This window comes from Zootoca vivipara, chromosome Z1 (assembly GCF_965207765.1).
Source record: "Zootoca vivipara chromosome Z1, rZooViv2.hap1.1, whole genome shotgun sequence".
Lineage (NCBI taxonomy): Eukaryota > Metazoa > Chordata > Lepidosauria > Squamata > Lacertidae > Zootoca > Zootoca vivipara.
The window spans coordinates 16,727,857-16,755,424 of NC_142583.1; the positions used below are offsets into that span (position 1 = coordinate 16,727,857).

At 43.3% G+C, this 27,568-nt stretch overlaps 1 protein-coding gene across 1 annotated transcript in view; it reads left to right on the top strand.

Annotated features, from left to right (window-relative positions):
- Nucleotides 1–27,568, top strand: part of GABRA2 (gamma-aminobutyric acid type A receptor subunit alpha2) — a 72,413-nt gene that overhangs the window by 38,250 nt on the left and 6,595 nt on the right. Inside the window, exons 4-7 of the mRNA XM_035113167.3 lie at nucleotides 9,000–9,220; nucleotides 10,367–10,449; nucleotides 22,364–22,507; nucleotides 24,249–24,401. Coding sequence (XP_034969058.1) covers nucleotides 9,000–9,220; nucleotides 10,367–10,449; nucleotides 22,364–22,507; nucleotides 24,249–24,401 — 601 coding nt within the window. The remainder of the gene's footprint in view (nucleotides 1–8,999; nucleotides 9,221–10,366; nucleotides 10,450–22,363; nucleotides 22,508–24,248; nucleotides 24,402–27,568) is intronic.

A 27,568-nucleotide genomic window follows, 5' to 3' on the forward strand; every position in this document is an offset into this window, starting at 1 on the left:
ATAACATTAAGTCCTGATTTAAATAGCTAATTGCATATTCACTTCATTCAGAATTATGTACAGCACATTTTCTTGCAATCAGGGAAAAGAAGGGTGGGTTTAGAAAATGTCTTGGTGCCTCCTGCCCCCATTGTCTTCATTGCCATGTTGTAGGAATTCGGTGCTGTCCAAAGTATTTTAACTGTTAAATCCATCGTGCATTGGATTCTTTCTGAAGCCCCAGTTTCACTGCAACAAGAAGGGAGGGTTTTTACTGACCCCTCAGTGTATTAGAGGAGTCTTGGTCATGCAAGGCATATTTGCAGTTGCCCAGACAGGAGTTTAGACCCACTCTGGCAATTCACTAGAGAGTTTTGGCAATGCAGATGGTGTTAGAGTGAGGCATATTACAGATTCGTCCCACATAGACTTCTTATTCTACCCTTGTGGTATTGGGTGTGTGTGTGTGTGTGTGTGTGTGTGTGTGTGTGTGACTGTGCCTCAGTGGTTCCCACGCTGCTCATGTAATACTAGAATAGGCTTTTAGAACTTCTATTCTGTTGAAAACCTAGTCATAATTTTGCTACTTGGCGCTTATGAGGTCCTGATGACAATTCTGAAGAGTGCACTGGGACATTGGAAAGACCCCTGTGCTAAATATATGAGAGAGATGTATAGAATAGTTCAGTATGTACTGTACCCCTGGAACTTCTCACCATTTGGGAACTGGTTGAGGAATGCACTGTTACTATTAAGGATGGGAGAGAAATTCAGTTTGGTTCACTTTTCAACACGGACCTACCTAATCCATGCAGAATGCTGATGGATTTTTGTGAGAACTTTTCTTTTTTTAAATCAAACTGATGCAGAAATGTGGCAAACTGCATTTAAGCCAGGGTGGGGGGTGGGGTGATAAACTGAAATTGACAAATTTGTCTATCTCCAATTACTGTTGTTCAAGTTTTTAAGTTTATTGTTCTGGCCAAAAGACCATGACAAACATGTAGCAATAGTATTAATAAAATAATACAGAATGTGCATCCATAATATAAATCAACATCTACGATGTAAGAGAGAGAAGATACCAAAGACACCAACAAGCTTAAATCTAGTTTGATTAGTTACTGTTGTTAAGGAACTTTCTTCAGAATCCTTATCGATGTTTGGCACAAAGGTTAGAATTCACTAAAAGGGAGCAGTGAGGAATTACTCAGCAGGAAAATGAATTGAGGGAGCCACACCACTTTTTCTGAGTGTGTCTCACTCAGGTATATATCATAAAACATCTGTGCTCAGATACCTCGCAGAAGTGTGTGCTTTGAACATTTGTTTTTGAAAATGCTGTTTGCGCGAAACAGCTTCATTAGCTTCCTAGATATGTTTCTGATACGGTACAGTAATGCTATTAACAGTTCTGAAACTAAAACAAGGCAAAATTAAATTTGAAATGCTTTTCACTAAATTGCCTTATGACTATGAAGATGGTATGCCAAGGAACTGTGTGTGTTTGCAATAATTTGTAAGCAAAATATATATGAAAATGTCTGTGTTTACCAAAAGTATGATCCAAACACCCCTAACATCAAATGGCGAGGCTACAGTGATTTTGGACTAGTCATTCGCATGTCTCCAGATTCATCCACTCACCCAAGAGCATTGATAACTGAACTGATGAGAAGCTGGATTTCACTCTGATTTATCAGCCACAAGGGAGGTGGGCATATACTTTTATCACTTACAGAAATTTACACATGCCAATATTTCACATCTACTTGTACCAAGTAGATTTATGAGATGCTGTTTAGTGAATACAAATGCATAACAGAACATCTGCAACAAAAGGTGAATGTTGCCATGGCCTACACTGAATTGAATTTGGAACATATTCATATCCCACACTCACATCCAAACCTTCCATAAAACTGAACATCTCTTATATTTAATTTTGCATACAGGAGTAGAGAAGGCTCAGCCAAATTTCATCTTGATGCTTTTAGGTTAGTTGTCAACTTTCGAATTCAATCGTGTGTGCGCCCAACCAAATTTCATAGATTTCACCTTATAGAGAGAGCACTTCTGACTTTGAACAAGTCTGACTCTGTGCTATAACTGAAGAGGGTGGCAGTTCAACAAGAACTGTCCTGATCCACAAGCCCAAAAGGAGGGCCAGTGTGAGTGGCTTGGTGCAGGGGTTCCAAAAACAGATGTCAAAAACATCAGAGTGAAAGACAGCCCCCAGAGCCCTGCTGCACTCCCAAACAGCAAACATTCATTATAACTTGTCTGTGAGGGGCTAATATGTTAAACAAGCTAAGTAAGCTGGCAATAATAGCCCAATTAACACACCCCTTGCTTAGAGGCACCTTCCCAACCCATCTCTCAGATAAGGCAGTCAGCATGAGAAACCTCCCCTCTCTCCCAACTAACTAAACCAAAACTAAGGCTTCAAAGCAAGCAGATAAGCATATATGATCTCCTTTTACAGCTCGTACCAATTAGTCCCGGGGTTATCTTGACTACCAAGGTGGCGTCTACAGACCTTCCAGGACATTTGCACCATTTGAGTCTACACAAGCCGCCCCTTCAAGATAACCCTAACGATATATGCATGTGTTCTTCTGCAGTTCCCTTGGGGTCTCAAAGGAGGGGAGTTGTGTGGTGCATTTGTTACTCAGCTGCAAGCAAAATCCACAACAATATAAAAACAAACAAAAAATCAACCCTATCACTGTTGTTGTGACAATAATAATTAATAAGCGGTGCCACCGTCCTCCAAGCCTTTGGAACCTATATCACAATCCTCCACGTTTCTTGTTCCAAGTTGGCTGTCTTAGTGCTATCTTGATACAAAGCATGCATCATTTTATTTAGGAAGCTAGGTTTATCTGGATATGTATGCGGCACCCCTGCTTTATAAAAGCACAATGCCCTCCTTGAGCAGCTGCAATCCTATATAAAGCTAGCCTGTTTTGCAAGACAGCTGCTTTCACAGTTTCCTCATTTAGGGCAGGCAACCCCAATGCAGTGGTGTTTAAAGCTGCCTGCAATATCTCGGCAAACTCATTGACCTTCATCATGGTGAACATAATTCCAGCAGGTGGAATCAATACTATCAAATAATCACCATGGTTAAAAAACTGATCAAAGTCCATCTTCCTTTCCAGGTTCGCCAATTTAATGCCCTGACACTAGACAGGGCTGGCATCAACTGACACGGTACCCAAGGCAGACCCAGGTAACATCATCCATGCCACCCTGGGGGCAACCACAGCCAGGCATAGTTCCCACATACCCAATAGGTACCGTTTGTTCCCACCCAGTAAATCCCAGGGGTCTGGTCCAGTTAGTCCCAGGCCATAGCATGTCTGTAGTGGTCCTGGCTCCAGCAAACAACCCAAGGGTGGTGATCCCATGCTCCATATGGGTTCCCTCTTACCAGGTCTACTATAGGTTGCATTTTGTTGGTCCCAACAAATCCCTCCAGCTTGAGGGATGGCATATAAAGGGGTTAATCATATGAACCCATCCCACATCTGCTTAGTATGACCCTAATCCCTTCAGGATACATTTTCCCTTCTCATTTCATTGTATTGACTGAGAAGGTAAGATTAGAGAGCAACTCTTGTACACACTGGGGTACTGATAGATAGGACAGGGTGCACTTGCTTAGCGTAGCATTCAAATAACTTTGCACCACACAATAATCATTTTTATTCCATGGCTTGAAATATGTTGGGGAAACCACAATGTCCTTGCCCTGGCATCTGTGTGCAGATCCAGCAGTTATAAGAGCCAGTATTTTCTGCTGATTGATGGGTCCAATCGAGGTAGAGATTTCCACTGCCGCTGTGGGAGTTGTGGTCTACAGGAGGTACAGAAACATCTTGGCACAAGTGTGAATACAGTCAGTAGAGGAACCCTGGGACCCTCCAGATTATGATGGCTGTGACTGCCGCTATCCACTCCCGGTGCAACGTTTGAACAAGCAGACAAATATCATTTAGGCACAATTCTAGGCACATCGTCTCCTTGTACCAGTACTACACAAGTAGCTGTCCCAGCTGGGCTCAGCATTTCAGCAGCTTGCAGTTGGCCAGAGAGCTTCCACCAGCAGACTGAGTTGAGCCAAACCCTTTGCTTCCCCTGACACTGCAGCCACTACAGCCTGTTCCAATATGAGTTGAAGCAACCTTTCTCCAGCCTGATAGGGCAACTTCTGTGGAGCTTGGAGGATCGGTTTCATTTCTTCTTGGTAGTCAGGGGTCTATCACACCTGCTAGAACTTGCACTGCTTTAAAAGGCCCACCCAGATCTTGGGGCTGTTCTTGCATAAGTGCTAGTAGGAGTTCGAAGTCCGAATCATAAAAGTCAAGTATGCATTCCTGCTGTAAACATTTCATTCTCAGGCCTACAAAACACTGTTGAATAAGCAGCCACCTGCATTCCCATTTGTTTTGCCATTGCCTGTGCTTTATCAAGAGTATGCCATGGGGGTGTTCTACCTCCATCTCAACTATTGCTCCCCAAGCATCTTGATACATGGCTATAAAACAATCAAGCAAGCAGTGACTGCCTTGCATCTTCTGAGATCCATGCAGCTGCTGTGGTGTAAAGCCACATTGCCCACTGCCTCTCCCATTAAGAGACTCAAACTACCCTCTCCTTCATCCCACAAATGTAACAGCCAGGCCAACAGTGTTTCACGTGACTACTGATGAAATTACTTAGCCAGCTCCATGAGCTCACCAGATTTATCATCGTGAATAGTATTCACCTAGATTGGCGGGGCTGGGGCAGCACCAACCCTACACTATTTCACTTTAGCCTGCATCAAAGGATGTGCAGCCAGCCTCATTCCCTCATCATCATCATCATCATCATCACTACTTCCCCTTCCTCATTCAAGGTGCTCTCCTCAGCTTTATCATCCCATCCTGATGATGACCAAGCAAGTTGACCAAAAATAGTTGCACCCTAGGGCTATGCAAACAGTGTCCCCTTTTCTTACACATCGAGAAGCCAGTGCAAGCAGCTACTTTTCCTGCTTCTCTAACTTTCCACCTGAACCCCTTACAACTTCACAGACTGTAGCTTGCATATCTCTTTCCCGAGCCACATCCTCCTCCATGGCCTCCATCCACTCCTGCAAAGCCTTCAAGTCATCTCCCTGCATTTTTAACACAGGCAGAAACAGCCAGCCCACTGCTGAGGCTGCTTATCTTTCCCCAAGGGCTTCAGTGGTTAAATTCATAGGCAGCGCTCATAGGCAGTGGTTATAGCTGCTGGATCTACTTAGACACCTGATCAATCCCAGGAAGCCCCAAGCCCATCCAACACCCCTGCCACAGGCACCCACCCACTCTCCCTAACTCCAGCCAGGAATTCGCCATCTGGCTGCTATGGCTCCCCCAACGCAGCCTTACTCTGGAATCCTGCTAAAACTGCTTATTGTCCTGATGTTTTATTATGTTTTTGCATGCGTTGGAAGCTGCCCAGAGTGACTGAGACAACCGAGCCAGATGGGTGGGGTATATATAATAACGTTGTTATTGCCGTCACTATCATTATCTTTTTTCATATAGATCATTTTTATTAAATTTTCCAAATTAATTCACATTACATATTCCAAATTATATATATGCATATCAAATAGTCCAAATATTCTGCCAAATTATAATTTATTTTTGGGACTTCAAGGCTTGGAGGGCTCATCCTCGTCTCAATTTTACTGCATTTCATATTCTTCCAATAATTCCTCTAGTTCTTTCTGTTGTTATCCTTCGTTCTTCACAGCCTCTGGATTATTCCCACAAGCGAATTAAAGCAAATGATATGTCTCTGTGTGGATTTTATGCCCATCTGATTCCCTTCTATAAATTCACAATACTTCTTCACACGCCGGTAATTCTGCCGAATCAATCCAAAGTCCTTTCGTTGTTGGCAGCTGCCATCTTACACAGTTCCGATAACATTCAATCTAAGTGTCTGCTCTATAATTTCCCCGAACCGGTGCATCAGACATAAAACATTAGCCTTTCCGTCGTCACTTTCATTATCATCATTATCCACAGGCCAAAAGGAGGACCTGTGCAAGTGGCTTGGTGCAGGGGTTCCCAAGAAGGATGTAAAAAAATGCCAAAGTGATCAAAGCTAGTGCTTTATTAAAGGTAAAGGTAAAGGGTCCCCTGACCATTAGGTCCAGTCGTGACCTACTCTGGGGTTGCACGCTCATCTCGCATTATTGGCCAAGGGAGCTGGCGTATAGCCTCCAGCTCATGTGGCCAGCATGACAAAGCCGCTTCTGGCAAACCAGAGCAGCACACAGAAACGCCGTTTACCTTCCCGCTGTAAAAAGGTAAAGGGGCCCCTGACCATTAGGTCCAGTCGTGACCGACTCTGGGGTTGCGCGCTCATCTCGCATGATTGGCCGAGGGAGCCGGCGTATAGCTTCCAGGTCATGTGGCCAGCATGACAAAGCCGCTTCTGGCAAACCAGAGCAGCACATGGAAACGCCGTTGACCTTCCCGCTGTAGCGGTCCCTATTTATCTACTTGCATTTTGACGTGCTTTCGAACTGCTAGGTGGGCAGGAGCTGGGACCGAGCAACGGGAGCTCACCCCGTCGCAGGGATTCGAACCGCCGACCTTCTGATCAGCAAGCCCTAGGCTCAGTGGTTTAACCCACAGCGCCACCTGGGTCCCTATACCTTCCCGCTGTAGCGGTTCCTATTTATCTACTTGCATTCTGACGTGCTTTCGAAGAAGGCAAAAACTTAGAAGACAGTCTTAACCTCAAGCCCCACCTTGGGCAAAATATTCCTGCATTTCAGGGGATTGGACAAGATGTTCCTTGTGGTCCCTTCCAACTCTACAATTCTATGAAAAACCTGCAGAGCCTTGCTGCCATTGCAGGCTCAGGATAGATGCTGAAACATAGAGCATTTGCCATGACTTGTCCTCGAGGGGCTAATATGTTAAGCAATACTGATTTTTAAAAAAGAGAGCAAACTAAGTAAGCAGGCAACAATAGCCCAATTAACTCACTGCTTGCTTAGAGGCACCTTCCCAATTTTCATCTACCTCTCAGATAAGAGAGTCGCTGATAAGAGAGTAGCACAAGAACCCTAGTCCCAGGGCTATCTTGACTACCAAGATGGAGTGTATACCGGCTTTCTGGGTCATTTGCACAATTTGGTTCTACACAGGAGCTTGTGTCTTACTGCAGTGCAAGATTAGCACAAGCCTCCTGTTTTTGGTATAGAGCAGGCATGTCCAACAGGTAGATCGTGATCTACCGGTAGATCACTGGACGTCTGCAGTAGATCACTGGTAGATCATTGGCTTCCCCCCCAAAGAAGCTGAACAACTGTGGCTCCCCTAAAAAAAGGCTGAACATTTTACCTCCTCCCTGAAAAAACTCAACAACTTTGACTCGAACCCCCCCCCCCCAAAAAGGGGTAGATCACTGCCAGTTTTTAACTGTAGATCGCAGTCTCTTGGGAGTTGGCCACCCCTGGTATAGAGAAAAATGAATGCAAGGTGAGAAATGAAAGAAAAGGATCAGGAGGGGCAAAAAATATCCATGCCAACAGTGCAATCCTATTCATTACTCTTACTAAAGAGTAAGCCTCGTTTAGCTCAATGGGACTTACTCTCAGGTAAGTGTGTGGAGGATTGTATTCCAGGTTTACCTGTTGTGAAGATATTTCCCTGTTCTCCAGGCTGCTGAAACTGAAGCTTGCATTACCAGAAGAAAATTAGCAGAATGGAAGCGTATCAAATGTTGCACTGTAATGCATGTACCGTACTCCTATTAAAAATATTTACTGTGGCACAAATTAACAAGAAGACCTCGCTTTTTTTGCAATTACTCTACTAAATTGCAAGGAACTGGGACTGTCGATATGCAAAGCAACCATCACAGAATCACATTAGCAAGTAAAATTAACTTGGAACACATTAGGTAATAAAATGAAGCTGTATGTTTATCATTGTGTGTATTATTAATGAGGGGAATAGCTAAGGCAACAAAATTCTTTAGCATAGTTTTGCAGGATTTAATATTTTTGTAAATATTTTGGGGGATATCCTAGTAAAGGACTTAAAACAACCCTTTAAAATAAAATAAAACAAAACATTCAAAAATGTTTAGAATTGAGAAAAATGTTTTGAAGGAGGTAATAAAATTGAAGGAGGGGATAAATTTATTGCTGTTTGAAAATATGGCATCTAATGTATAGGCCAGTTTTTCCGCATCTGTTTTTCATGAATGCAGCGAAGTGAATATAATAAAGATATTAAACATATATTGAGTCCCATTATGATCTTGCAGATCTGTTTAGGATATCTTCTTAATGATACCAGCAACCTCATGAAATCATGGCATGAAGAGAAGCATTTTGGGGTTATTTTCTCCCCTTCATGCTATACTCAGGCCCGGCTCTAGGTAGACCCCCGGTGGCGCAGGGCACCATGGCGCCGGCCCGCCAGAAAGGCGCCGCGAGCTGCGCCCGCCCGCTGGCCGGCCGATCCGCCGGTCCGCCGCGCAGCTGCGCCTGTGGGAGCCGCGCTGCGTGCTGCGCCCACCTGCCCACCGCACTGGGAAACGGGGCGGGAGGGCGCCAGAGAGATCGCGCTGTGCCTGCCCGGCCGCCCGCCGCTGTGCCCACCCGCCCACCGCGCTGGGAAACGGGGCGGGAGGGCGCCGGAGAGATCCGGCGCACCACAGCGGCAGGGGCGTTTAAGACGGCCCTGGCTATACTATCCACCACAGACTCACCAAAGTCCAAACTTAAACACAGTTTGGAAGCATTGTACACAGCAAACTTAATGAGCCATGCAGACATGTGCAGCAAAACACACACACACACACACACACCACACAATTTCTAAATATGTATCGATTGTCCTGCCTCTCCTTGCTTTTTCTCCAAGTTGGTAATGTGCTACTGTTACTTTATTGAGATGGACCGATAGTAACTAACTTTAAAACACTTTTAATATTCCCCCCCCCCACTTCAGGAATACACAATAGATGTTTTCTTCCGCCAAAGATGGAAAGATGAGAGATTAAAGTTTAAGGGTCCAATGAACATTCTTCGACTGAACAATTTAATGGCCAGCAAAATCTGGACTCCAGATACATTCTTTCATAATGGAAAGAAGTCAGTAGCTCACAACATGACAATGCCAAATAAGCTACTACGAATTCAAGACGACGGGACTCTCTTATACACCATGAGGTGCACATTTTATTTTGTCTTTTGATCACTGTCCTGGTAAGCTGTTCTCACTTTAGCCTCAAGCCAGCATGATCCCTATTATTCACACTCCCATTTCAAGGCATCCTGCAGCAAACACTCGGGTAAGCAGACTCCTAACATGGCAAAATACGCCATCCATTTCTCAGAGGTACTGGATGCAGAAAAGAACTGCATCCTCCCCAAGGTCCTGATAATCTAAAGACCTCTCTAATAGCCTATTCACACATACATACCACCCATTGCATGCTGTGAAACTAGCAGATGAATAGTTTTGAGATGCCCCAATACAGGTGGATCAGAGATCTGTTACATTTGCAAAAAAATACTTAAACTTATCATTTTGCAAATATTGGCTCATTTTGCATGAACATGTGGATTCTGAAAAAGGAGACTGCAGTCACTGCACTCCTCTACTGATATTTCTGCTGTTGCACTATCCAGGGCTTAGCATTTGAACCTAGGCTCGTGGTTTGACTCTTTCAGCCCAACCACAAGCTGTAAACCAAGCACAAACCTTGTTTGCAGCACATGGCTTGTCTAGAATGAGAACACCTATGAGCCTGAGTTCAGATGAATCAATAAGCCAAAGCATGGCTTGGCCCTGGCACAGAAGCCAGAGGTCCAAGGAATTAGTGTGTTGCCCATGGGAACATGGGAACCATGCTAAGCCATGGCTTGACATGGCAAACCGGTTTGCTGCATGTTTCTAGTTTTGCTAGATGAGTCTTTGCTTTGATGCATTTATTTTTTGGGGGATGCTTTTATTGAAGCAATCAACATTAAATTATTTATCAGTTTTATTTAAGGCACGTGCCTTTAATAGGACTTCTGTGTTCATGTGGCACCTATTTTTGAACTGAATGTTACTGGGTAACCTGTAGTGCCGTAATTCGCTAATTCATTCAGTTGGCCTTTCCTTATAGTTTTGGGAACCGTTTTGTTGTGATGAGGCAGTGTCCTCTGAAGGATCAAATAAAACAAATAAAGGAAGAATAGAGGGTTAAGTTTTAATTGATTTTGTGTAATTAATCTCTGCAATCTGTAAATTCAGTTTATTTTTATGGAATTGGTTTTCATGACTCTTTAATAGCAGACTTAAGTATACAGTGGTCTTTTCCCTTTTAGGCTTACTGTCCAGGCTGAATGTCCCATGCATTTAGAAGACTTCCCTATGGATGCCCATTCGTGCCCATTGAAATTTGGCAGCTGTAAGTAACATGGCTAAAAGTGCAGCCTCTAGCTAGTAAATATATTATGCAGTTCAACATCTCATTTCTGCTCTTGGACTTGCTCACAATTTATGTATGCTTCAGCAACATTGTGCTGCATTATACAGTATGTTCTGGTTATATATATATATATATATATATATATATATATATATATAATAATTCATTTCCAGTGCTTTTGTCTTTGAACATGTTAGCTAATTCCCTGGGTTCTTGTTTTTCCAGAAGATATTATGGCCTAATTGCAGCATTCCTCCTATGTGATGTCATTTATTGACCAATAGGTTTAAATCATAGCAGAGTGACACAATTGTTAATACAGCATCTGGATAAAAATAATTACATATCTGATGCAGCATGGAAAATGAAATAATATATCTGAAAAGCATGTGCTTTGAAATTATGCCAATGCAGTCCCTACACAAGCTGAAGTTTATCTTAACGTTTTGTTCTTTTGTACATATATGAAAGCTGTAGCAGGTAAAATCTTCTACAACACTTCTAATGCAACAAATATGCTTTTTAAGTTGTACAAAATTAGTGTAACTGAAAATGCATTTGCACTAAATAGTGAGCTGGTTCACACATCACTTTAAGTCAAAGTTAAGTTTAACTATGTTTTAAAGGTGAATGTGTAGAGTGATTGCGCATGGGATTAAAATTGTGGCCCTTTGTTTATACCCAGCTCCTGCTGCTGTTGGGCTGTTTGGAGCTTTGCTATAGTTTGGCTCAGTGTTATGTTCAACCCAAGCAAAGAACAATCCTTGGTTACAGTTCATGTTTTTTTGTAGAAAGAAATGAGCCAAACCATTGCACCCTGTGCACACTGCGCTTAAGCTTAACTATGGCTTAAAGTGATGTGTGAACCAGGCTAATATGAGGATAGGCTAATTGGTTTGAGTCCATGCTTAATTCTGTTTGTGTGGTGGAAAGGTGACAATATATCTCACTAATATTTTGCTCTTCCTTTGAGAAGTATAGACTTGGCTCAGAAACTACACAAAAAACCATGGGTTGTAAAATCACATGGGTTGTTGTGACATCTGAGCAGACATTTTGTCATCTTTATTTTGAAGCTAGTTTGGAGATCACACTTTGTGTAACCCTTTGTGGTAAAATGTCCTTCACCAAACAAGTAATAATATACATTTTTATTGTGGTTGTGAATTACATTTTGTACATTGTGCTTTGAACTTAGGCACCAGCCTCTCAGTTAGATTTAAGCAACCTCATCTCACCCAAGAGAAAGGATGTCTGTTTTGATGTGAATGCTCTTGCCTTGTGAATCTTTTTGTAAAAAAAAAATATTAATCTAGATTTTCAAGACAGCCTACAAAAGAGAACCATAAAGCAAATATAAAACAGATTAAAAACATCAGAAACAAAAGCAATTATCGTAGCAACAGTAACAATACAAAAAAGTAGATATAAAATCAGTTAAAACCCCGGGCAATCTTTTTTTAAAAAAATTCTAAAACATAGCTCTCCTGGCAACCCAGTCACATGGATTTTTTTTTTAATTAACAAGGCCTACAGAGTGACAGGGATATTTAGGGAAGGACCTCTCTACCTGACTGAGCTGAGAGGTTTATGTAGGATCGGTAATGAAGACCCCAGCATCTTCCAGGATAAGTTCTATCAAGTTTTCAATGTAAAATAGGTTGAGTCACCTAAGAATTACATAGTGAAATAATCCTTTGTTGACACTCTTAGTCCACACATGGACACAGACAACCAGGAGAGCCTCAAAGGGTCTTAGGGAAGGGAGGTATTGGTGACTAAATAGGATCATTGTTTTGTCCAGGGTTTCTCAAACTTGGGTCTCCAGCTGTTTTTGGACTACAACTCCCATCATCCCTACCTAGCAGGACCAGTGGCCTGGGATGATGGCAATTGTAGTCCAAAATCAACTGGAGACCTAAGTTTGGGAAACCCTGGTCTAGTCAGTTAAGGAAGGACTTTGGATGCCTCAAATTTTAATTTCTGGACACAACCTAAAGAAGGCACAATATGTGCTCTGGTTAAGACCTAGGGAGCAGTGTGTAAAGTATAAAACACTGATGTGTTTGAATCTTTAATTTGAATTCTTGTTGAGAGTGTGTAAAGCAGAAATCTTTTTCCAAAGCGTCTCTTTGGGTGAGAAGCTTCCTTTTTAAAAGAAGAAAATGCTAATGTGTAATGCTGAGAGTGTCCAATGGTTTGATGAGGAGCAATTTGATGGGAAAAGGCCCTAAAAGGCTCCTGTTTTTCTTATAGGAAGTCAGGGCTAAGTAATCTTTCCTTTTGTTATTTTCAGTTGGGGGGGGGAATTAAAGGCCTTATTACCACAGAAAAAGCACCAGGTTTTTGTGATCCATGGATGCTGCTTCTAAATGCTTCCCTTAATAAAGACCGTAAAACCTTCTGGCAAGTGGTCTCAGGAGTTTTGCATTCTTGATCACAAGCTCTAAACCGCTCTATCTCAGCGCATGTCTGAGGACCACTTTAGAGCCAACTTTACAGACACAGATGATATTATTACATCTTATTTAGGCTCTCTACTTGATGGTGTGCTATGAGTCACACCAAAATGGAACCCAGTTTCTGTAAAGGAAGTCTTACCTGTGATTTCTCAGATCAAGAATGGGAAGGATCCAAGGATTGGTTAATATCCCTCTGAAACTTACAAAAGTAAGGCAACCTTGGTGGGTACCATTGTTGGATGCCCTTTTTACTACAATGAATTGTTCTGGCATGATCCTTTCTAGCTGGAAGAAGCAATAGTGGTAAGGATCAAGCTTGTGATCTGGGAAACTGTAGACCTATTAGCCTGCCATCAGTGAAGGGGAAGTTGTATGCCAGGTTCTTAAGCAATGGAATGATTTCTTTCTTAGAATCTGAGAATATGCTTACTGATTCTCAAGCAGCATTTAGAGAAGATTGTTCAACCCTTGATCACTGTCTGATCCTCTGTCACCTTCCTGAAAAATATACAAGAACCTTGTGAGGGAAACTGTTTGCTGCCTTCATGGATTTAAAGGTAGCTTTTGATTATATCTCCAGGGTCAAGTTATGGCAGAAAGTGGATGACATTCTTGTTGATAAAAGACTTCTTGCTTCTTCTTCTTTTGCCTTTGTATTCCAATAGTCTTTCACAAATCAGATGTGGCAATACGTTTACTAAAGATAAACCAACAACCAAGAGAGTTAACCAAGGATGTAAAGGTAAAGGGACCCCTGACCATTAGGTCCAGTCGTGACTGACTCTGGGGTTGCGCGCTCATCTCGCATTATTGGCCGAGGGAGCCGGCGTATAGCTTCCAGGTCATGTGGCCAGAGCAGCACATGGAAACGCTGTTTACCTTCCCGCTGTAGTGGTTCCTATTTATCTACCTGCATTTTGACATGCTTTCAAACTGCTAGGTTGGCAGGAGCTGGGACCAAGCAACGGGAGCTCACCCCGTCACAGGGATTCGAACCGCCGACCTTCTGATCAGCAAGACCTAGGCTCAGTGGTTTAACCACAGCGCCACCTAGGATGTATACTTGGTTTAATTTGTTCCTAAATGATCCCAGAACTGTCTTAAATGACCCAGAAGGACTCCTACCAAAACTAGGTAATAGGAATGAATGAATGAAACTTTATTTGCATCAGCCGTTGGCCATAGCAACAAAAAACATTGCGATATACACAGAACAAAATAAAAACTCAATTATATAAAACACAGTTTAGGATTCTGAATCAGCAGGTAATAGGTAATAGGAAAATTTGTATCTTATGCAGTTTCCCCCTGCTCTCTGCTCTTTACGTGGACTAAAATGCTTTGTTATCTCAGTTTTAATCTACTGTAAACACAATTGTTTAAAGAAAATTAAAAAAATTCCTTCCAGCAGCACTTTAGAGACCAACTAAGTTTGTCATTGGTATGAGCTTTCGTGTGCATGCACACTTCTTCAGATACATTTGCTTAAAGTTCAATTATGGAAAAGCAAAGGTTTTAGCTTTTGAAAACAGCATTTCCCAGCATAGGTGGGTTTTGGATGATCAAATTATGGAACCAGTTATACTTAGGGGTAAAATTCAATCATGCTACATTGTGGTCTGTTGTCTTTGTCCATGGAGTTTTCTTTGGCAGGGATGCTGGAGTGGCTTGCCAGTTCCTTCTCCAGGTGGATCACGTTTAGTCAAAACTCTCCACTATGACCTGTCCATCTTGGGTGGCCCTGCATGGCATAGCTCATAGCTTCTCTGAGTTATTCAAGACCCTTTGCCATGACAAGGCATTGATCCATGAAGCCTCAGCTTCACAGATCGTGAAGCTGAGGCTCCAATACTTTGGCCACATCATGAGAAGAGAAGACTCCCTGGAAAAGACCCTGATGTTGGGAAAGATTGAGGGCACTAGGAGAAGGGGACGACAGAGAAAAGGTGGTTGGACAGTGTTCTCGAAGCTATGAACATGAGTTTGACCAAACTGCGGGAGGCAGTGCAAGACAGGAGTGCCTGGCGTGCTATGGTCCATGGGGTCACGAAGAGTCGGACATGACTAAACACTAAACGACTAAACAACAACATTGTGGTTTACTCACAGATACCTGGAACATGCTTTATAGAATAGGAATGTAATTGTTATTGCATTTCACACCTAATTATTGAAGCTGAGCTTGAGCAATAAGATGAGATGGTGTTTATTTATTCATCTTAAAGTATCAGATACCATTTTTCGGAATAATTGTCTTACAAAGTGGTTTGCAATCATTAAATACATCAGCCGTCATTAAAATACGACAATAAAACTTCTGAATTTGATTAGAATAAGGCAGATGAACAAATATTTGTTTGTCAAATGCTTCATGCCTCAGAGTGGAGGTGGAGCTGGAAAAGGCACATATATATCTGAAGGATAGGGTAGGGGCTTTTGAGATCTGTAGCTGAGCAACCCAGCCCTTGGAGACTGTTCATTCTCAGTTCAGGGATGAGGTAGTTTTCAATTGACTGTCCTAAAAAATGTGCAAGATGGGATGTTACAAAACCTCTGTCCCATGATGGGGAAAAGTGAAAGTCTTCAAAACAAGAAAAAAAGGAGCTCAGCATGCAAGCAGGGGCTGAGGGGAAAACAAGTTAGAAGCTCTGTAAGAAGCTAGCACCATTCCTGTTGGATGGTAGAAAAATGACCCCTGTGCAGCAGGAGACAACGATTGAAGAAACATCTAAGGACCAGCAATATGAGTCTTCAGCCAATTACCCTTGACCCAGATGACTTTGAGATGTATCCCAGCACAGATCCAACAGAGGCAACCACTCATTTACAACAACTAACTCATCCTGCAATGAAGCCACAGCAGCACACCTTGCAGAAGATTGTTGTGCACCAGGAACTATTCTGGAGGAGCCTATAAGACACAGTAGGTCAGTGTAAGGGGAGCTCCTGGTGAGCAGCTTGCTCTAACAATAGCTATTGGTGAACAGGGGCCTTTTTGACCCTCTGCCTGCATCTACCTCTCCTTTGTGCCATTCCCTTTTGAAGAACTAGATTTCCCAAAGGAAGTAAAGGGGCGTGGGGCAACAGTGGCAGCTATATAGCTCTCGCTGGTGAAACTGGGGAAAGCCTGCATCACTCTAGGAAGGATCACTTGAGGTCCTGTTGATCCTGGAGAGCAACAGTGGAAAGTACCCTGTGCCAGGATGCTTGAGAGAGGCAACCCATGGTTTGGAATGACAAGATGGATCCAACATTGCTGCTGCCTAATGTCGGTGAACCAGATGTGTGGGTCATCTCTCTCTAAACCTCCAGTTCTCATTTGAAGTTTTAATTCTACATGGTTTCTGATGAGAGCAGTCTCAGCACACACCACAGTTCAGTCCTGGTCAGCCTCTCCTGCTTTCAAGTTTCACAGAGTAACAAGGTGAGTGTCTTTTTTTTTTTTACACCTCTCTTGAATGTTCTCCTCCTCCTTGCTTTATTGCCAATGTTATATGTGAAATTTAAGAACCTGGCTCAAACTGCAGCAACTTCATGACGCCTAGGTGCGCCATGAATGTAGTGTTTCTCAAAAGATGCTCACAACTCCTACATATACGTTGCAGCATATGCATCTCTCACAAAAGACAGTGGTGCCTCGCAAGACGAAATTAATTCGTTCCGCGAGTTGCTTCATTTTGTGATAATTTCGTCTTGGGAAGCGCAGTTTGCCGTGGCAAAAAAAAAAAAAACCCGCAAAAGAATTTCATCTTGCAAAGCGCGGCCATAGAAAACTTTGTCTTGCGAGTCACCAAAAACATCGCAAGACACTTTCGTCTTGCGAGTTTTCCGTTGCGTGAGGCATTCGTCTTGCGAGGTACCACTAGTATAGGGTTTCCATTACAGTGGAACCTCGGTTTACGAACACAATTGGTTCCAGAAGTCTGTTCATAAACCGAAGTGTTCGTAAACCGAAGTGAACTTTCCCATTGAAAGTAATGGGAAGTTGATTAATCCGTTCTAGACGAGGAAAAACACCCCCTAGAACGGATTAACCGCTTTGCTCCGATGCCTTCGCGGAGGCCGGGGAGCGTTTCCGCGACTGGGCTGCAGCCGCGAAAGCGGTCCCCGGCCTCCGCAAAGGCATTGGAGCAAAGCCCCAGCCTCCGGAAGGCATCGGAGCCGGGACTTCGCTCCGATGCATTTGCGGAGGCCGGGGACCGCTTTCGCGGCTCCCCGGCCTCCGCAAAGGCATCGGAGCGAAGTCCCGGCTCCGATGCCTTCCGGAGGCCGGGGAACGTTTCCGCGACTGGACTGTGCAGCCGCGAAAGCAGTCCCTGGCAACCGGAAGCCGGGGACCGCTTTCACGGCTGCACAGCCCAGTCGTGGAAACGCTCCCCGGCCTCTAGAAGGCATCGGAGCGAAGTCCCGGCTCCGATGCCTTCCGGAGGCTGGGGAGCGCCGCGAAAGTACTCCCCGGCCTCCGCAAAGGCATTGGAGCGAAGCCGCTCCGATGCCTTCCGGAGGCCGGGGAGCGTTTCCGCGACTGGGCTGTGCAGCCGCGAAAGCGGTCCCCGGCTTCCGGTAGCAGCCCATGCAGCCCAGTCACGGAAACGCTCCCCGGCCTCCACAAAGGCATCGGAGCGAAGCCCAGCCTCCCCGAAGGTATCCGACGCTCCGATGCCTTTGGGGAGGTTTGGCCTTTGCTCCGATGCCTTTGGGGAGGCCGGGCCTTCACTGCGGGCCTCCAGGAGGCATCGGAGCGAAGGCCTGGCCTCCACGAAGGCATCGGACGCTCAGTAGACCTCCGGCACCTCGGTTTACTAACTTCCGGGTTAGGATAGTTCGTAAACCGAAAGTTCGTAAACCGAGGTGTTCGTAAACCGAGGTACCACTGTATACTCATGGAAATACGGAAATACCCCTGCATTCCCTCAAACAAGCAGAGTCATCATTAACAACAGAGAACCTGCTGTGCTTTCCATATTTGCAACCGAAACCAAAGATACCTTGAACACTGTTTATCCACTGAAAATAGAGAAGGTGTAGCCTACTGACCAGTCCTTTATTTCATGCACAGGTCTAGACGAAGTCAACCCAAACATGGAAGAAACAGAATGGAATGATAAGAAAGTATTCGCGGCACCCCCATCTGTGGAAGTGGAGTTTGTTGGAGAAGAAAACACCCCAAGATACAGAAACCAAACTAGCCCCACCTTTTCCTGGTGCTAGATAGAGTGACCAACTAAATACTCGTATTAAGCAGTCAACCTGAGGAACAGGAGGCAAGTAGATAATGATGTCTGTGAAGGACCTGGTCACCAAATGGCTTCAGCTTCTTACATGAGCAGATACAAACAAGACACAGAGATATGGTTTGTTTATTTAATCAAATAAAAAGCAACAACCCATGACTAACATCTTAATACTTAATGGGTACCATTTTCATTATCACATTTGTGCCACTCATTTGGAAGGTAGGGACAACAAAGTTGATTTTATCAGCATGTCCTGGATAATGTCATTTTATTTTCCCTGAAAGCCCCAGACATTGATTGCAGCATGCTATTATTTACCTTAATATTTAATAAATTATAATGCTGCTTTAAATTGATCTGGTAACTGTGATCCTTTGTGTTTATAGTTAAGACAATAAAGAGCTCATGGATATTTATGTAATGCCATATTTTGGAGATAAGATGACCAAGCATTTTTATTTCTGAAAATGGAAAGGTCAGATATTTCAAAATTACTCTTGTGCTATATATATATTCTTTGTTTTTTAATGTTATTGTTTATGTAAATTTAAATGAACAATAAATAACTAAATAAAGGGCTGTTTCACTGAACACCTCCGATGGTTTGTTTGTTTGTCTTTTGCCACATTTGTGGGTCACGAAACATCCACTGTCTCTATTTCCAAGCAAACTGAAAACATAGTTTGGTCAATGTTGTTCAACTGAAACAAAAATGTTTCGATTTACAAGAGAAAAGTTGCTGTAGAAACAACAATTCATGGATGAAACTTAATAGAAAGTGCAGAGCAACTTTAATCCGATTGGCTTCAGATAAATGCCTGGTCTATATACAATACAATAAGTGGGGTCAGCAAGAGAACCACAGCAACCAAGATAGGAGAAGCAGTGGGAGAGTTTTTTTTGCATCGTGTTTTCCTTCTTTCTCTCCCTTTATGATGGGGTGGAATACCTCCCTCTTCTCCTCTCCCATGTGCAGCCATCGCTGCTTGACAAGTAAGTAAAGGGTAGAGAATGGGGAAGTTGGGAATTCACATTTTGATCGAAGCTGGAAATGAATTTAGGGGCTTTGAAAGCTCAGCTCTCATTTGAGGTTGGCTTCTCTGAGCCCTCCAACTTCTAATTCAAGTCTGGGTCTTGATTGAGGCTTTAGGGCCAGTATTGGTTGCCCTGTATCATGACTTCTGTCAGGAAAGAAGGGAAGTTTCCTTTACCTCCCAGCAACATTTGACATAATTGGCCGTGGAGCAACTGTCCAAGTTGGGGGTGGGTGGCATTGCTTTGCAGTGATTCCAGTCCTCCTTGTATGGTCCTTTCCAGGGGGTAATGCTTGGGCAGTGTTCTTCGGCTCTGTGCAGCTTTCACTGTGGGGCTCCTCAGGGTTCAGATTTATTCCCCTATGCATTATATGTAGGGCTGCCTCTGAAGATGGTTTGGAAACTTCAACTGGTGCAGAATTTGGCAACCAGTTAGCTTATCAGGGCAATTTAGTTGAAGCATATTACACCGATCTCATGGCGTAGAAGGCTGGATGTCCTAGAGCATAATCATTGCCAAAACCAAATTATTTATGGCTTTCTGAAATTTACACACAGGGAATGCATGTTTTAGGACAAATTTCCAGTTGTTTTGTGGGGAGTTTTCTATTATCTGACGTGGAAATGGCTCTAATATTGCAGGTGCAAAGATTAGGTTTGCTGTACCTGTGGAGAAGAGAATTGCACAAGCTATGGTATAAGAAGTTCTGCAACCTGCTTGCAGCGTTTTTCTGTACTGCTTATGTGGTATTCTGTGAAGTCGTTTGAGTCTTCAGGAGCTATATTCTTGATGATGTGATCATGTTAGGGGATAAGGTTATGGTTGAATTCCTTGATTTGGACTTCTCACGAGTGGAACATAAGGACACAAGGAAATCGAGGCACAAAGAAATTGTGATGAATTTTGCATCCACAAGAATTATGATAGTATATTTATCCAAGTACTCTGATGCTAAAGGTTTATAGTTTGCAGTTGTCTATGTTGGTATCTCTGGGCAACATTAAGGTGTGCTGATTTTCACATTGATATTCATACTGAAACAGCAATTTCTTCTCTGGATGATCACAACTAGTTAAATGATGTGTCCATGAAGCCCTTTACTATTAGTGATCAGACATATGCCATTCTGCTGCAGTTAGTGAGAATCTATAGCTGGCATCTCACAATGTCAAAGGATTCTGGATCAGCTATAGTAATAGCAATGTATAGTTGTTGTTAAACCACTTAGCGTTTTTAATGAAATACGTAGCATATAAGTATTTATAAAAATTAATACATAATAGTCTTATTCCTTTCTTGGTATATACAGGATTGTTTGTGTTTTGGAAATGCATTTTGATTTCATACACTGCAAGTTTTGTGAGTTAGTTTCTGGTAGAGTCTATTCTGTCAAAAGTTCCTGTAATTCAAATCTGGTAACTTACTTTCACAACTGCAAACAAATGCGATTTAAAGCAGATACAATAACATGAATTCCCTTAAATCTAAATTAACAGTTGCCTATAGGAAAAAACTAACAATTTTATACAACTAAATCCATGTTTTGCATTGTTGGATGACATATATGAACTTGCCCATTCTTTAAATATCTTTGCTTCGTGGCATCTCCTGAAGGCCCATCAGATATCAGACTTCTAGGGGGGAAATTATGAATATATGTGGGGAACCTTTGGGCCCCCCCAGATTTGCTGATCTAACAACCCCCATCATACCTGGCCATCTGCCATGCTTACTGGGACTGACTAGAGTTGTAATTCAGCAACATCTGGACGGCCAGAGATTCCTGACACTTGCCCTAAGATGTTCTTGGGGGATGTTTACATTGAACAGTCTTTTTAAATCAACTTTGAGATAAATATGTTACATCCAGTGCTTAATCTATTTTGACAGTGGATATCCAGTATTTTCACATTCGTAAAGCAAGGAATTTGGGATGCAGTTATGTGCTCCATATGCCCCTTTCTTCCCATGTTGTTCTCTCACCTGTTTCTGATCGGGTGTCAGCTGGACGTATGTGCATAGGGCCTGCCATCACTTGAGTGACAGTTAAGGGGAGGGAGCCAGGCTGTGCCCTCTCTCTTTCCCCCGTTTGGCTTCTCATCTCTGCTGAGACAAGCAGCACAGGCCCCTGGAGAACACTGCAGGCCCAATGGAGGGAGTGGGAGGTTATGGGTTGGTGCACTGGTGCCAGCACTGATCTGTAGCCATCTCTGCATCCTGTCCTCTGCACATGGAGAACCGCTTTGCATCCTTTATGTGTTCTCTTACATCAGGGATTGGGGAGTTTTGTTTTGTTGAGGGCCACATTCCCTTGTTGGCAATCTGTCAGAGCCATGTGCCATTTATAGGTGGGTCCAGAGCTCAAAGCCCCTTCTCCCTTTTACAGCCCCCCCCTCCCTCTCTGTGTCTCCATCCCTGTCTCCCAGCTAAGTTGATCAGAGGGCCAGGGCTCTCAACATATTTGCTGGCTGACAGCTTCTCCCCTTCTCCCCCCATCACTCAATCCATTTAAGGTTTTGCCCTTCCCATCCTTTTCCCCCTACCCTCATGAAATTGGGCCATGGCCTGCAAGGAAGAAGAAGAAGAAGAAGAAGAAGAAGAAGAAGAAGAAGAAGAAGAAGAAGAAGAAGAAGAAGAAGAAGAAGAAGAAGAAGAAGAGTAGTTTGGATTTGATATCCCGCTTTATCACTACCCTAAGGAGTCTCAAACATAGCTGCCAAGTTTTCCCTTTTCTCGCGAGGAAGCCTATTCAGCATAAGGGAAAATCCCTTAAAAAAGGGATAACTTGGCAGCTATGGTCTCAAAGCGGCTAACATTCTCCTTTCCCTTCCTCCCCCACAACAAACACTCTGTGAGCTGAGTGGGGCTGAGAGACTTCAGAGAAGTGTGACTAGCCCAAGGTCACCCAGCAGCTGCATGTGGAGGAGCGGAGAAGCGAACTGGGTTCCCCAGATTACAAGTCTACCGCTCTTAACCACTACACCACACTGGCTCTTCCCCCCCTGTCTTATATAGACAAAGCACTTCCAAGTTCCTACTGCTTAAGAGATCAAGAAAGTCAGTGAATATCAGAGGCTATGCTGAATTCTCTGAGCAGCTATTCCCAAATACTTGCTCTCTTTTGAGCTGATAATGTGTCTTCTTATTTCCCCCCTGTAGATGCATATACATCTTCAGAAGTGACCTACAAGTGGACCTTCAATGCATCTAATTCAGTAGAAGTGGCCCCGGATGGTTCGAGGTTGAATCAGTATGATCTCATAGGGCAAACGATTGGAGAAGAAACAGCTAAATCAAGTACAGGTTAGTAAGACAAAGAAGAAACCGTTTGAGTCCTTTTCCCTTCAGCCACTGGTGCACTTTTGGGCATACATGCAGACTACACTCTGTGGCCCTGCCAGTTTGACTTGAGGACATAGGAAATTATAGATGTGACAGCTTAATTTAAGGTATTTATATACCACTGAATTACCAGAGTCTCTAACTGATGTGACTATAATATGCTATATCATAGAGGGCTTCCATGGGAGCTCTAGGTTGCAAAATGGCTCATTTAGATATAATTCTCTCTGTGTTAATTGGAATGTGAATGTCCACATACTCCATTTTTTAGTTTTAGATGCCTTTCTTTCCGAGTGACCTATAATCATTGATTGAATTTTTCTGTGCTGTGCTTTGTGGCTCCTTGCCATAATCATTACTCCCTACCCTCCACTAACTTTTCCTATTTGTGGCATGTACACAGATATTTATTTGCCTATGCACATAAAATAAATAAATTGCCAGACATTCACAAGAACAAACATTGCCAATCTTTACTTATCATGTTTCATGTTACTTACCATGTTTCGAGGTTTTTTTTGGGGGGTGTATCTATTTCTATTGGTGTTTTTTGTTTTTAAAATTAATAGGTCCACTTGGAACTGGATCACTCAAATTCAGGTGTGCATTCTGCATGTGGGAAATGGTACAAAAATGTGTGCTTGCACCTCTTGGGCTACCAGAATCAGAATGGCTGGCTTGTGTTCCGATGAGCCTACCCACCAAAAAGTTACCACATGACAAACCACACGCCCAAAACAGTGTGCTAAGGAGCAAGAACATGGGTTATTTTTATTTAACAGAGTTTCCATTGTAAGCAGAAATCTGGATTAAATATTTTTTTAAAAAAATGGGCTGCCATTTTGATGATGACAATGTCAGGTAGACACTACAAAAAAAAAAAAACCTGTCATGGATAAGCTTCACAATAACCCTCCATCTAGGAAGCATCTGGAATCATAGCTCCAGATGATTCAACAATCATAGAATCATAGAGTTGGAAGAGACCACAAGGGCCATCCAGTCCAACCCCCTGCCAAGCAGGAAACACCATCAAAGCATTCTTGACATATGTCTGTCAAGCCTCTGCTTAAAGACCTCCAAAGAAGGAGACAATAGTAGAGTATTGCATTCACTTTTGTAGAGACTGCAGAGTAAAGGAAAATGTTGAGATCCAAAGAATTGTGCATTTAATTCTGTACTCTACCCTATCATGTAAATCCATTTTTAGACCAAAGTGAGCTTTAGGTTCAGCTTTTAATGCTTTGAGGGTGTGCTGCTCAAAATTAAACTATCAATCAATTCAGCCAGATGGGCAGGGTATAAATAACTACTACTACTACTACTACTACTACTACTACTACTATGTTCAATGACCAATATTCAAAAGCTTTGTCCAAATATATAAAATAGTATCAAACAAAGTAACTAACTATAACAATAACATTACTAGTAACTGTATCATACTATAAAACACCAGGCATAGAAAGCAAAAGTATAAGTTTGCTGAAATTAGTACTTATAGGTGTGCTTGGGTGGGGCTCAATCTTTGTTTGGATTTACCAACATACAGCTTTTTTTGAGAGGGCTGTGTGTGGAAATCTGCAGTATGTTTTCCTTGTTAAAGCAGGTGTCTTCAGCTTGTCATGAAAAAATGGTTTATTGTGGAGGCAATTCATAATTATTTCTAGCACTCCTCCTAATTTGATCCATTCATTTCTAGGTGAATACAAAGTAATGACAGCTCATTTTCATTTGAAGAGGAAGATCGGTTATTTTGTGATTCAGACCTACCTCCCCTGCATCATGACAGTCATCCTGTCCCAGGTGTCATTCTGGCTGAACAGAGAATCTGTCCCAGCAAGGACGGTCTTTGGTGCGTATTGTGATGGACACCTGGATGTTGTGTTAGTTAGCATTGAAGGCAGCTCAGCTTCACAGGTGCCAGCTACACCACATTTAGTTCATCTATCTTTTCATTCTTTTCTTTTAAGAATACATTCTTTTTTGTGATTGAAGTTCATTATGCAGTGTGACAAACTGTGGCTATTTGTCACTAATACTATTTTCAGGTAAGGGCCACAGAGCTCCAGGGAGTTAGAAGGGGAATTAACATATGAAAGCGAAGCATGTAGAGTCAATATTCTGCTGGCATTGGAATGCGGGAGGAAAAAATGTGCCTTGGTTTTAGGAAAGTTCCAATGGTAAATGTTTTCAAGTCCAGCTTTCTCTCTTGAATTCTGGTCTGCCATTTTTATGCCATACGAGTAGAGACTACATCCCGTATCAGGTGTGCTCCTGTGCCCAAAGGAAGCTCAGTGTTTTAATGCAATAAGGAACTTGTCATACAGCTTTGAGATTGAGATGACTCCATGTCAGAGTCTGAGTACCAGCAGGGGCATTTCTCAATCATGTTCCTGTTCTAAAAGAGGAGAAAGGTGGATGTTTCGGCTTGCTATTATTATGTGTACAAAGTGCTGACCTACCATCCCGTGTGCCCCTGCCTCCAGCCAAAGTCCCATTAGAACGATACTACATCATGATGTGGGTGGCGCTGTGGGTTAAATCACAGAGCCTTGGGCTTGCCAATCAGAAGGTCAGCAGTTCAAATCCCCGCAACAGGGTGAGCTCCCGTTGCTCGGTCCCAGCTCCTGCCAACCTAGCAGTTTGAAAGCGCGTCAAAGTGCAACTAGATAAATAGGGGAACTGGGTTTGCGTCCCCGCTCCTCCACAGGCAGCTGCTGGGTGACCTTGGGTTGTCACACTTCTCTGAAGTCTCTCAGCCCCTCAGCTCACAGAGTGTTTGTTGTGGGGGAGGAACCAGCAGGAAGGTAAACGCCGTTTCCATTGCTGCTCTGGTTCACCAGAAGCGGCTTAGTCATGCTGGCCACATGACCTGGAAGCTGTACGCCGGCTCCCTCGGCCAATAACTCGACTTGAGCGCCGCATCCCCAGAGTCGGTCACAACTCGACCTAATGGTCAGGGGTCCCTTTACCTTTACATCATGACTTGGTATTCCTCCAGGATAATTACTAGGGTGCAATGACAGCTGCCAGCCAGCTGTCACCAAGAGGAGTTTCATCACTAGTACCACTACAGGTAGTACGGGTGGCGCTGTGGTCTAAACCACTGAGCCTAGGGCTTGCCGATCGGAAGGTTGGTGGTTCGTATCCCCACAATGGGATAAGCTCCCATTGTTCGGTCCCTGCTCCTGCCAACCTAGCAGTTCAAAAGCACGTCAAGTGCAAGTAGATAAATAGGTACCACTACAGCAGGAAGGTAAACGGCGTTTCCGTGTGCTGTACAGAAGTGGATTTGTCGTGCTGGCCACATGACCTGGAAGCTGTATGCCAGCTCCCTCAGCCAGTAAAGCGAGATGAGTGCCGCAACCCAGAGTTGTCTGTGACTGGACCTAACGGTCGAGGGGCGGGGGCGGGGATGAACAGGAAAAGTTGAGGAAGCTTCTGCCAATGGCAAGCTCTTCTAAACTGAACCCATAACATTTTCCCCCACTCAGCCCAATTTTAAGAACTCCTTTTTGTGCCTTTCATTCCAGTCGTATCCCTTCATTACATTTTTTTCTTTCAACTTAATACATTGTTTGTATCTCAGCCTATACCACTCCCATGTCTGCAAACATCACACACACACACACACACACACAGAGAGAGAGAGAGAGAGAGATTTCAGGGCTTATAGGGATTTTCAGCACCAGCAATCCAACCTTCCCATGGGATGGATGGAGGGCAGTACAGTTTCAGTGCAGTGAAAATCCCATGCAGAGGCAAGAGGAGACTGTCCAATCTGCATTCTTTTTGCTTGCCTCAACATTCCTTAGCTGTTCTGACTTGAGAAGTAATCTCAATATTTTCCTTGGATGCCACTTGAGTTAAAGTTACAGCGGAGAAACATAAGTTGTGCTTCATTTGTGTGTTTGCCTGGGGTAGGGAGGGGGAAAGCCTGGTAGCTTCCCTATGCTAGCACTGGGTTAGGAATCATCCAAGAACAATTATCAAAAGAACAGTTGCATGGGGACCATTCTCGAACCCAAGAGCAGATGTGCTTGCAGAATAGTGGGGTATGAGCAAATGTGGAATATTACAACTGTGCTTTTCCATGAAAAGTTTCTTCTTCTGCATTATGCACATGAGTGAGCTTGCTTTTTATATTGGAATACGTCCTGAAGCAGCCTAAAAAGAAACTATTTTTAAAAACTGAGATGTTGAGTATTTCTTATCTGAGATCTGCTCTCTTTCCCCCCTCTCTATTTCACTTTGCTCACATAATATACTTATAAGCAGTAGGTTGCATTTAAGGACTTGGGATAATGAGGCAGTTTTAATAATCATGCTCTCCAGTTCCTTTCATTTATGACATCTGTTTAATATGGCTGACCTAAAGTGTCCATGATGAATTACGACCAAATGATTTGTTGTCTTTGCCTTGCTTCAAATTAGCCTGTGTAAAAAGTTGCAGTGCTGCTAATTGGATAAATCTTGACTATGTTCTTCATAGAAGATGCATTTGAAAAGCATTTGATTGTGCCTCCAGGGACTAGGCATAAAGCTGGCACAAAATTGTTTGGTTTCAAGATTCCAATCTGTTTTTATTTCTTAAGGTATCTGTGCCATTTGTGTTTTTTCAGCAATGCAAGTCAATGACTCTGTGCTGCCAATTAAATGCCAACTATTTTTTTAAAAGGGACACGGGTGGCGCTGTGGTCTAAACCACAGAGCCTAGGGCTTGCCGATCGGAAGGTCGGCAGTTCCAATCCCCGCGACAGGGTGAGCTCCTGTTGTTCAATCCCAGCTCCTGCCAACCTAGCAGTTCAAAAGCACGTCAAGTGCAAGTAGATAAATAGGTAAGGTAAGCAGTGTTTCCATGCACTGTTCTGGTTTGCCAGAAGCGGCTTAGTCATGCTGGCCACATGACCCAGAAGCTGTCTGTGGACAAACACTGGCTCCCTCGGCCAGTACAGCACCGCAACCCCAGAGTCGTCTGCAACTGGTACCTTTACCTTTATTTTATTTTTAAAGAAACTT